This window comes from Bos taurus, chromosome 7, assembly GCF_002263795.3.
Source record: "Bos taurus isolate L1 Dominette 01449 registration number 42190680 breed Hereford chromosome 7, ARS-UCD2.0, whole genome shotgun sequence".
Taxonomy (NCBI): Eukaryota; Metazoa; Chordata; class Mammalia; order Artiodactyla; family Bovidae; genus Bos; species Bos taurus.
In genome coordinates, this window is record NC_037334.1 from 6,443,055 (window position 1) to 6,455,085 (window position 12,031).

The 12,031-nt window shown below is 55.6% G+C and overlaps 1 protein-coding gene across 4 annotated transcripts in view; it reads left to right on the forward strand.

The window, feature by feature from the left end:
* Positions 1–10,106, forward strand: part of MED26 (mediator complex subunit 26) — a 40,680-nt gene extending 30,574 nt beyond the window's left edge. For all 4 annotated transcript variants that reach the window (XM_024993952.2, NM_001098888.1, XM_059887996.1 and 1 more), the window contains 2 exon segments: positions 6,635–6,709; positions 7,384–10,106. In XM_024993952.2, coding sequence (XP_024849720.1) covers positions 6,644–6,709; positions 7,384–9,036 — 1,719 coding nt within the window. In that variant the 5' untranslated portion in view covers positions 6,635–6,643 and the 3' untranslated portion in view covers positions 9,037–10,106.
* Positions 10,107–12,031: the final 1,925 nt, after the last annotated feature.

Consider the following 12,031-nt stretch of genomic DNA (forward strand, 5'->3'; position numbering starts at 1 on the left):
GGGCAGTGGATAGGACCAGCTTGGCCTGACCCCCGTGGGCACAGTCTCCCTAGAGGGTAGTCAGCGTGCCTCAATGTCTACAGATGATCTGTGAATTTCCCAACATTCCACGCAGGCTTCCTGACTCCTGGAAGGAGAGCTGGGCTCGGGTTGGTGGCTGGTCTTGCTTCAAGTCTTGGTTGGGCCGGCACTGGAAGCCAGGTCCGGCCCGGCTGCTTCTCTGCCCGGCCCGAGTGCCAGGAGGGTTCACTGCAGTGCGGGAGTGCCCTGCCGTCCCCTTGCGGCTTCACTCAGCCTTCTCTCGGAGGCTGGCCCCATCGCTTCCTGAAAAGCTGGCTGGTTCTCATTTGGGGTTGCCGGTATTCTGGGTGTATGTGGGCCGAGCACTGTGTGCCCCTCCCACGGGCATCGGACGTTTCGTCTTACACAGCTGGTATTCTTACTGGCTGTTTCCATGAGAGCACGGCTGGGAGGGAGGAACCCACATGGTGTGCTGTATGTTGTCACAGGCACTGACAACCAGACCCTTCTGCAAGCATGGATGCAGATAGAAAACACTCTGCTTGGCTTTCTGACTTTGCAACTGCAAACTGTAGGAATGAACCAACTCCCAGATACGACACATTGAGAGCTCTTACACTCTCTGAAAGGGCCAAGTTACAACAGGAATTGTGCGTTGACCTGATTCAGAGGTCAGGAGAGCTGAAGCTTGTGGTTTTGTTGGGAAGCGCTGCTGGGACAGATGAGAGAAGGGCTTGAGGGCCAGCACTGTGGAGAGAAGTGCTGGTCTCCCCCACTTCCCCCGCTTTGTCTGCAAGCCTCTCTCACCTCCGCAAGCCTCTCACAGAGGTCCCCTGGTTGGCCGCCGTTCATGGTAGCGGCCCTGGGCTCCCTCTTCCTGGGCTGCTCATGAGGTGCAGGCAGTGTTCTCTGCCGGCTTCCTGGGCCAAGTCGCAGCTGCAGTCGGCTGCTCTGGCCACGGGTGCTCTGTGGGCTGTGAGTGTACAGCAGGCAGGGCCACACAGGCAGCGGCCACCCTCCAGCTGTGGACGCTCCCGGGGAGCAGATGGGCCCCACTGATGAGGAAGTGCTTTTGTGCTTTTGCAAGTGGTGAGCTTGGCGACTGCGGCTGAGACACAGCCCCCACCCCAGTGTCGCTCTTCCTCTCAGCAGCCGTGAATGAGAGTGACTTAGCTCCTGTGGGTGTGAGGTTCCCATGGGGTCCTGGCAGAAGGAGGCGCCTTTGAAAGCCAGGCAGGGCGCTGACAGGGCATCTGCCTGAGGAAGGTTCCCCTGGCGCCTGCCTGGCTGTGGGACAGAGCAAGGCAGAGCGGGGCCAGGAGGCTGCACCTTGCAGAGCTGAGAGGTAGACTCAAGGCACATCGACTTGTTTTCCTCACTCGGGAAAGTCGGGTGGGACACACGCTGGTCACCACCAGGCTCACCTCTTGCACTGACTTGTGGTAGAGGCAGTTTGAGTCACAGAACGGCACCCGTTTTGGGAACGTGTAAAGTTCATCAGAAGCGGGAAGACTTGCTGTGGCTGAAGAGTGAGGCTGGGACCAAATCACAGACACACACTCGCCTGGCAAAGTCCCTTTCACCAGCGTGCACACCCTCAGCAAACACGACTGACACCTGCCATGGGGCTGGCAGGGCATGGTGACTCAGCCAAGGATGACCTTAGAATGCTCAGCACGTCGAAAAGCTCGAGGTTTGCTTGCTTCTGGGTGCCATCTGTGTCGTGTTTTGGTTTGGAAGGACAGCTTGCTTGCTGATGAACAGTTCCAAAGCCTTTTGAGCTAATTGGTTTTTGTAAATTCTAGTCTAGACTATTCTGCTTTAAAAAAAAAAAAAAGTGTGACTTCCACATGGCTGGTTTTAAAGTGAACTAGCTTTTACCACTGACCTGGTGGGCTTTAAGCCCCTGAAGGAGTTGGTGTGGGCTGTGCTGCATAGGTGCAGGGCCACAGTGTGCTCACGGGCTGGCTAGACAGGCGGGGTGAGTCCCACCTCAGTGTGTGTCATTTCAGGCCCTGGCAGGGAGACTGCAGTGCCTTTGTCATTTACCAAGTGGTCTGCAGCTCAGGGCAAGCACTGGGGATGGGCTGAAGGCCCTGCTGTTGGAGACCTCTCAGCTCTAGAGCACCCTAGGTGGGAGACAGAGGCAGCCCAGAGACCATCATCCATTGGTGCTCTGGGCACGAAGCCACCCTGTGTGGCTACCAGGAACTCTGTAACCTGTCCATTTTCCCACTGTGGCAGGTTGATGAGAGTATGTGGGTGGGAGGCTGTCACCAGCCTGGTGGTGTCTGGGAGCCCCCCAGTAAAGCACCAGCTGGGCTGTGTATGGTGGGCAGGCCCCGTGCCAGGCTAGTGTAAAGCCACTCTCCTCCATCTTCAGCTGCATGGTGAGCACTAGGCTTCTGTTGCCTTTCTGGACCCTCAGATTTCTTATCTGTAAAGTGGAGTTTCAAGAAAGAGAAGCTAGAGACTTCGGTGCCTGCAGGAACCCAACAAGGAGTGGTCCTGTGAGAGTCAGGCTGAAATGCCTTACTAGCTTACTCTAGTGCCTTTGGGTCTCACCAGTTCTTGAACTTGGGGAGTACAGGGTTTCCCCTTTGCCACCAGGGCTGCACACGTCTAGCTGCACTGCCAAGAGATTGGGGATTTCGAGTGGAGTGGGAACCGTTGATGCGTGGAGAAAAGGGAGCAGTGAGCGGATAGACGCCAAAGAAGTCTCAGTTCCTTGTTTCACATCAGGGCTGGAAATCCCCCACAGGGCGGTAATTATTCAGGGCCTGAGGTTTACCTACCTCTGCCCTGAATTACTGCTAGCAGGAGGCTGAGCAGTGGTGGATCTGCCCCCTTGGGCTGGCCCCACCTCCGCACATGGATCCAGATGCAGAGCAGTGACCCAGCCGCAGAACAGCTCTCAGACATGTGCCGAGGAGGTAGTGACATCCTGCACTAGATGGTCTGAACTCTGACCCAGCTGCTTGTGAGGGCCGCCGCCCTCCCCTGGTCCTGTCACTTGTGGGCAGCCAGTGCCCCTTCCTCCTCCTCATTCACTGTGAGTCACGCAGCAAATGTGGGTTAGACTGGCTGCGGTCGTGACCTAGCACTCGATGTGGGGCTCTCCAGAGGGAGGCCTGGCTGCTTCCCCCGTGCTCTTGGTCCTCTCCCGACGGGAGGTCCGCATAAGAACCCTGGGGTCTGGTGCTGGTAAGGAGGGTCCCCTCCTCGCTTGCCAGCATGTGCCCTGGGGCGTCCCTGAGGTGTAAATGGGGATGTGTTTGGGAAGGGTTCTTTCTCTCCCTGCCTGAGCCCGGCTGGGAGGAACCCAGTTTAGGGGGCTGCTTCCCCTCCTTTCTGCCTGGGATGGATATTGGTTCACTTTCCTGTCTGACCATGGATACCCAGTTATCCCTCGTGAATCACGAGTCTAGAATCTGCAAGTCCTTGGTGCAGTAGAGGAGAAGGCAGTTCCACCCTTGGTCACCAAGTGACCGTGCTCACCTGGGCCTCGCCCAGGGCTGCCCGCTGACTCCCACGGACTTCCGGCCCTGCCTCTGCTCCTCGGAGTGCTCCGCTGCTGCCTGGCCCACCTCGCCTGATGCCTGCCTCTCCAGAGGAGCCCTCCCTGCTCCTGACACTGCTCCTTGGCGCCTGCCCTGGGGACACTTAGGCATCCCCATGCACAGGGGCAGACATCATCACCTGGAAGGATATTTACTTGCAATAAAGAGGCCAATCAAATAATGAAAATATGTGGGCTGGGACAGTGAACAACTTACAGGAAAAGTCGACATTAGTAGAAAGGGTAGGTAGCACTTGGCTTCATTCATTATTAAGGAAATAAAGATGAATCTGTAGCTGTTGAAGGAGTCCTAATGAGAAGATGAGGCTGCAAGTGTTCAGACGTCCCTTGCATGTGAATTCTGCTCCTTTTGGGAAAGCTGTTTGGCAAGTGGTTTTGAGAGGTGGTTTTTTGTTTAGTAGTTTTGTTTTGGTTTCATTCCATGGCAATGAATTCCAGGGGAGATATCCAAAGGCCATGTATGTGCCAGGCTCTTCCTGAGAGCAGGAGGCTGTGAATGACCCTTGGGCTCTCTGGCCTGTAGAGCTGCCCCAAAGTCCCCCTTGGGGTCAGCGTCTGGGAGTGGCTCAGAGGCTTCCTTCCTGCGCAACAGTGGCATACTGTCTCTGCTGTGATGGTGGGTGAATGTATTTTTGGACAGACAGGTGCCAGGCAGGACCTAAAAACAGGGTGGTCTGTTAGGGTAGCGGGAGCAGTTTGGCTCCCACCGTGGCTAAGGTTAATGGAAGGCCATTGTGTAGTCAGCCTGCTTTCCCCAGGTCTGCTCTTCCTGCTGGCATCCTGGCTCACGCCAAGGTCTTTGCTCTGGACTTCTCTCCCCTCTCCAGGGCTTTGATACCATCTCACCTTCTCTGGATGTGTTGAGGCTTCTGCTGTCCACCTTGGAGGCCCAGCTTAGATACTGCTCTCACCACAGGCACCCCTGGCCTGCCTTTTACCTGACGCCTACCTCCCTCCCTGCCCCAGCAGTCCTGTACTGGGTTTTTTTCACAGGCCTGGAGCCTGGCTAGAAGCCTCCCCTTGGCTATATCTGAGCCTTGGCGTCTCTGCTGTGCATTGGGCCCTCTCGTTGAGGGTGGAGGCAAGGGCTGCAGGCTGCTAGGCTATTACTGTCTGCTGGATCTGAGGCTGGAAGCCCAACCTCGCACTGCATAGAGCCCAGGACACCTGCCTGTTAGCTGTGGTGAGGGCAGAACTTGGCCTGCTCCCTGGTCCTTAGGGCTTGATTGCCTCCAGATGCCCAGATAATGCTCCCTACACAGGCTCAGTGCCCTTGCTAGCATGGCTGAAGCAGGGGAACCAGAGGGATGAGCCCTCGGGCGGCCCTGAACTTGAGGAAGGCAGCAGACAGTGCTCTCCACAGCGCGGAGAGCCTGAGCGCCTCCTCAAAGCCGAAAGCCTCTTTGGATACCCGCCTGAGTGTATGGGCTGCTCGGCTGTGACGGTGGGGTGACAGGCCTTTCCCCAGCCCCACCCTATGCAGCTTCCAGGAGGGTCTCTGGCTGTGCGAGGGTCTACAGTGCCAGCTTGCTCCAACCCCCAGGGTTGCTCAGGTGTTCTGGCTCCCCCCTCCTATCTGGCAGCAGGACAGCGTCTGCCCAAGGACAAGGACACTCTGTGCCACTGGGCTCGCTCTGTGGGCACTGCTGGTTCAGGAGTGTGTAGGGACCCAGGGCTCTAAATATACCAGGGTGAGGTCACTGGGGTGGAGAGAGGCCATGTGGCAAGCCCAGGACCCTGTCAGGGCCAGAATCCTAGGGCTGGGGACAGGGAGCAGGTGGCCTTGTTCCTGTGGGACCAGCCTCCTCACTGCCTGGTTTGTCAGGATATTTTCTTAGACATCATTGCTTTGGGGCTCCAAAAAAATCTTTGTCTACCCCAGGGTTGCAGAGATAGTCTCCTGTTTATTCTAGAAGCCTTAGAGTTTTTGCTTTCACATTTAGATCTGGGGTTCATTTTAATTTTTGAGTATGCTGTGATGCTTAGTGTAGTTGGAATCAACCCAGTGTGTATCTCCTGTGACTTTTCATCCACCGTGGTTTGAAGTTCATCTTGTTGATGTACTGAAGCTGCAGTGTGCTCATTTCTAGAGCTCTTGAATTTCTTAGTCTGTTCAGCTTTTGGACTACAGTGATGTCATTACAACATACGGCCACATGACCCACTCCTTTACATCACATTCATAAAATGTGATGTAATAATAGCTAACACCTTCCACTTGAGGTTGTGATAATTCAGTGGAGTGGTGCTGTATGGAAACAGACCTTGGTAGAACAGGGCCTGGCTCATAGCACGTGTCATCCGAGGTATAGAATTGCTTGGTCACAAGACACACAAGTGTTTGATTTGACCAGACACAGCCCAGTGCTCCCCAGAGTTGGCCGCACCCCAGAACTACCTGGTGTTGTCAGATGCCATTTCCAGCAGTCTGGTGTGTATTCATTGCAGCCGCTTGTGGGTTCGGTCTGCCTCGCCTGATGGCCAGGAGAGTTGAGCACTGCTGCACGATCTTTTGTCATGCCCAGTCCCCATTCGTGTCTCCCCGCCCTTGTTCTCTGTGGGCTCAAACACATACCGGGGGGGCCTGTGGCATTGATCTCCTCCCACTTTGTGACTTCTGCTCTCCTTGTGATGTCTTTAGATGAACTCTATAAAGATCTTGTTAATGCAACTAAGTTGATTAGATTATTATGCACAGCTGTTTTAAACGTGGCGCATTTTATTCAATAAGTCAACCTCCTGTCAGATGGCAGACTTAAGTGCATTTCCCACATCAAGAGTGAATCTTGTTTCATAAATGTGAATTTCAGTTGTGCGCAGCCACTTGGGCAGATGGGTGTGTCCGTGGACAGACTCAGTCACCTATTCACCGTGCACTGGAGGAGGCAGATGGGAGGGTGCGCACTAGGTGTCGTGTTGGCCCCTGGGAGCAGGTAGGAGGCTACAGGAGGTGGGTCTCTGGTGATGCTGGCCCCACTGGCTCTTGGGAAAGGGAGAAGTGCCTAGGGTCTGACAGTGGCTCTTGTTTTACAGATCCGGAACATGGTGGCGGTGCAGGAAGTCATCTCCAGCCTGGAGAAATACCCCATTACCAAAGAGGCACTGGAGGTGAGCGTTCCAGGTCTGAGCACTAGGGTGGGCAGTGAGGGCGGGGCCTGGGCTGCCCCAACCCTGGGCTTTCCTGACTTCTTAGAGCCTCAGAGACTTTGCTCACTGGCCCAGCAAGGCCTTAAAGGGAAGAGTGAGGGGGGCATGCCCTCCTGGCCTGCACTGTGCCAGTCCACAGCACACAGGCACTGCAGGAAATACGAGGCTTTAGTTCAGAGCTGAGGCCCCTTTCTCTGCAGGAGGCCCTGCACACTGCAGTGCGCAGCAGGGCTTCCAGTGAGTGATGCTGGCTCGAGGTCCCGTGTGCTGTTGCCTTTGCCACAGTGTACTCTCACCTAGAAATCTCCTCTGGCAAAGTGTCCTCGCGGTGGCTGTGAATGGTCCGCAGCCTTCAGGAGTTGGGAACCTGTGAGATGATGCTTCTGAGAATGCCCTGTCTGTCCCATGGACTGTAAGATCTGAGGACTTGGGTTTGAGAATTTAAATGTCACAAGGGACCCAAAATCTTGATAGGTTTTGTGTCTGGGAGACCCGTAGTTTAGGGGGCCTGTGGGGTCATTACAAAGATATGGAGCCCTTCCCCCAGCTCCATGGGAAGCTCCATTTCTGCCCAGCTCTCTTTTCACGGGGTGTCCCTGTCCTAAAAGCGTGTCATTGTGTCTCTCTGGCTGTAGGAAACCCGCCTTGGGAAGCTCATCAACGACGTCCGCAAGAAGACCAAGAACGAGGAGCTCGCCAAGCGGGCCAAGAAGCTGCTGCGGAGCTGGCAGAAGCTCATCGAGCCCGTGCACCAGAATGAGGCTGCGCTGCGGGGGCTGGCGGGTGCCCCCGGCTCAGCCAACGGCGGTGCCCATAACTGCCGGCCAGAGGCAGGGGCGGCCGGCCCGCCTAAGAGTGTCCACGACCTGAAGTACCGCAATGACATGCCAAGGCTGTGCGGGCAGCGGCTGGACAGGTTGGGCAGCCGCAAGCGCCGGGGAGACCAGCGTGACCTTGGTCACCCTGGGCCACCTCCCAAGGTCTCCAAGGCGAGCCATGACTCCCTGGTACCCAACTCATCCCCGCTCCCCACCAATGGGATCAGCGGGAGTCCCGAGAGCTTCCCCAGCCCCCTGGACAGCAGTGGGCACGTGGGCCCTGAGGGCAACCTCCTGGAGCACGGCGAGAACGACAAGCACAGTGGCAAGATCCCCGTCAATGCCGTGAGGCCGCACACCAGCTCCCCGGGCCTGGGCAAGCCCCCCGGGCCCTGTTTGCAGACGAAGGCTGTGGTGCTGCAGCAGTTGGACAAGGTGGACGAGACTCCAGGGCCCCCCCACCCCAAGGGGCCACCTCGCTGCTCTCTTGGTTCCCGGAACTCACGGCACGAGGGCTCCTTTGCCCGGCAGCGGAGCCCGTACACGTACAAGGGCTCCCTGCCCAGCCCATCACCTCGGCCCCAGTCGCTGGATGCCACGCAGGTGCCATCACCGCTTCCGTTGGCCCAGCCGTCCACGCCCCCTGTGCGGCGACTCGAGCTGTTGCCCAGCGCAGAGAGCCCTGTGCGCTGGCTGGAGCAGCCAGAGGGCCACCAGCGGCTTGCAGGGTTGGGCTGCAAGGCGGGGCTGCCGCCGGCCGAGCCCCTCCTGCCCCGGGCAGGCTTCTCCCCAGACTCCTCCAAGGCGGACAGCGATGCTGCCTCCTCTGGTGGGTCAGACAGCAAAAAGAAGAAGAGGTACCGGCCTCGTGACTACACGGTTAACTTGGACGGGCAGGTGGCTGAGGCTGGTGTCAAGCCTGTCCGGTTAAAAGAGCGGAAGCTCACCTTTGACCCCATGACAAGACAGATCAAACCTCTGACCCAGAAAGAGCCAGTGCGGGCCGACAGCCCCGTGCACACGGAGCAGCCCAGGACAGAGCTGGACAAGCCCGAGGCCAAGGCCAGCCTCCAGAGCCCTTTTGAACAGACGAACTGGAAGGAACTGTCGCGCAACGAGATCATCCAGTCCTACCTGAGCCGGCAGAGCAGCCTGCTCTCGTCGTCGGGCGCACAGACCCCGGGCGCTCACCACTTCATGTCCGAGTACCTGAAGCAGGAGGAAAGCACTCGGCGCGGGGCCCGGAAGCCGCACGTGCTGGTGCCTCATGGCCCGCCCACGGACTTCCCTGGGCTGAGCCGCGAGGTCACCCGGGACGATCTGGACAAAATCCAGGCCCACCAGTGGCCAGGGGTGAACGGGTGTCAGGACACACAGGGTAACTGGTATGACTGGACGCAGTGCATATCGCTCGACCCGCACGGCGACGACGGGCGGTTGAACATTCTGCCTTATGTCTGCTTGGACTGACCGGCCCTTCGGGCTCTAAGTGCATTCCCACCTTGCAGTCAGCCAGGGAGGACGGGCGCCAGGGCCCGCCGCCTCCAGTGGTTGGGAATCCGGGGGGTCCGGCCCGGGGCGGGAGGGAGGGGGCGAGAGTCTCTAGGTCTCTCTGCACTCATCCCTCTAAATTCTCCTTTTGTGAAATGCTGCTACCAGTTTACTAACAAAATTGCAAAGGAAGGACCGCGTGAAAGGAAGGCCAGCAAAGTGAGTTCAGAACTCTATAGCAAACCAGCTATAAAAAGCGTTAGTCTCCCACCCCAGAAGAGGTGCGGATGCTTCCCAGCCCTGGTGAGCTGGGACCTCAGTTGCAGGCAGGCACAGAAAACCTGTGGGAGAGGTTACCTTTAACACAGTGACAGAAGCACGCATCTCATCTTTGCATTTTCTGTTTTTAACATGGCCCTAAGCGTCTGAGGCAGTGGGCAGTACTGTGGCCTCGGTTTGCACCCCATTGGCCAGCTTTCCCATCACGGTGCCTCAGCTGTAGTGAGCTGCTGGCATCAGGCAGGCCGGCTGGCCACCCAGTTCGACCCATGCTCCCTGGGCGTCCACACATTTGTATCTGGTTTCAGTTACAGCCCAGTTTTTAAAGAAATGCTGCAGAAATTTGTTTTCTAAAGTTTATTTTGCCCCCTCTTCCATCTGACCACCAGACAAGTAACTTGCCTTTTGTTCTTCCCTCTTCAGTTTCCCCTTCCCACACATATCTAGAAAAGTTCACCTTTCTAGACTTCCCTTCCCTTCAAAACACAAAAGTAACCGCGGGTGCTACTGGTGTGTAAGCTGTACTGTTGGGCGAGAAGAGACCTGTCTGTATGCTGGAAACACTCATAACCATTCCTTTAGATTCGTTTGCCTTATGGTTATTTGTCATAAACGCGATTTGCAAAAACAAGGAGCCTTAGTGAATGTACAGTACCTAGACTTCTGTGTTCTCAGGACGCAGAAGGGAGCAACTTTGCTATTTGGTCCAGTAAGTGGACACCTTGTGATATAAATGTGGAAATAATAAAAAAAAAAAACATTTGCACAAACCAGTCTGAGAATTGTTTTTTAATTTGGTCCTTTATAGCCACATTCATCCTCTCTGGATTCTGGATTAGCCAAGACAACCTGGACCCCATATCCAAGGTTCAGGTCCTATAGCTAGCCAGGCTGTGGGGAGGTGGGCAGGGCAGTCACCAAGTCCAGCCTATTAGCCTTCTGCATGGAGACTGACCTCTACCTTGCCTTTCATTCATTCAGGGTCACAATGCCTCTCCCACCTCCAGAGTCATCTGCTAACTCTGGGTGACAGAGTCGGAGAGACCACATCTGTCTCCATTCCAGACCTCACTTTCCCTAGAAACAGCTTTGCCCTCCCAAGCAGGCTCCACAACCCAGGTCTCAAGTGACCTTGTCTTACCCCTGAAATATTTGCAGTTCTTCCTTAACTATAAAGTGATGATCTTTTAATTCTTCTCCCTCATCTCTGAAACCATAAGCTTTGGCTTTCTATTTTTTTCAGTCTGGAATAATAAGTCATCTTGACCATATTTACTTGATGTCAGATGAAGAATCAACTCCCCCTTTAGAGGAGCAGCCCCACCAGGCAAATCAGGAGGTCCAGAAACATGCAATCAACCCAGAGCCACAGTTGCAGAGCCTTGGGGAATTCTGACATAGCCCTGGTGCAGGGCATACCCTCTCCTACAAGAGGGTGAAGTAGCTTTGAGGGCAGCCCCTGCCATCTACCACCTGTATGGAGCTGGGCTAATCACTTTACTCCTATACACCTGTCCCCATTTGGGAGATATAAATGATACCCCAAAGCTGTGAGGATTAAATTATATGATCCAAATTTAGCGGTGGGGAGGGGGGGCAAAAAGCTTGTCATCAGGACCATTTGTGCTGGGGAATAACTAGTTTCCTCAGTCCACTGTGCCTGTTTTCTCACATGTATTGTGGCCAGCTGACATGTGGGCATCCTGAGGATGACATCCTCCCGACAAAGGGTCAGAGGCACAGCTGGAAGCTATTAAGGTGCAGGTTGGCGCCCCATGAGCATCTCCTTTTCTCAGACCTGGGCTCTGAGGGAGGTCACTGCTCCTTAACCCCCTGCAGGCCCCACCTCTCCTGTGTCTGAGTATCTAGTAAGCCCTAGGGTACGGATACTGCCTGACTCAGAACACAAGGTTAAGCTGTGACTTCCCATCAACATTTTGCGGATCAAGTTGGGTTGCCACTTTTTAATTTGCCAAGTAAAGATAGAGTAGAAGGAAAATTTTACATTCCCTATCGCCCCCAAAGTTGGAAGTACATGATTTTTGAAACAAAGTCCTGCAGTGTAAGATCATCTTGCTGAAAACACCGCTTTGTTTTCCGTTGCGGCTTTGGGCTGCTCTATCCCAACCGGTCCTTGAGCATCAGCAGTAGGGGTCAGCACCACGCCCCTCCCTCCTGCAGATCCCTAGAGACAGGTGCCCGAGGAGGTTGCCATTACTGCGACTCCCAAACTTGCCAGAGGACCCATGCCACGTCGCTTCCCTTCCCTGGGCTTCGGTCCATCAGTCGGTGAAATGAAGACAGTAATACCGCACAGCGCGTTCCCAGAACGTGCTTCCAGGGCGCTCTGGGCTGGTCCTTTTGTTGGAGTGCGGCCACGGGAGTTCGCTCCCGGTTTGCAGAAAGAATTTAGCCCATGGAGAGGTTTTCACCATTCGGTTTCTCTTCCCGTAAGGTCTGGTCTTTTACCTTTGTCTTCCGACCATCAGGAATCTGGCTGGAGGGCGCCAATGAAGCCCGGATATCGAGGTTTGACCCGCGAACTCGATCGCCCGCTCACAGACACCGACATAGCGGTCCCTCCCGCCCTTCCTGTGTGTGCTCCGGGACCCAGTTAGGCTCCCTCAGGCCAGCCCACTTGGAGAAGGAAATGGCAACCCACTCCAGTGTTCTTGCCTGGAGAATCCCAGGGACG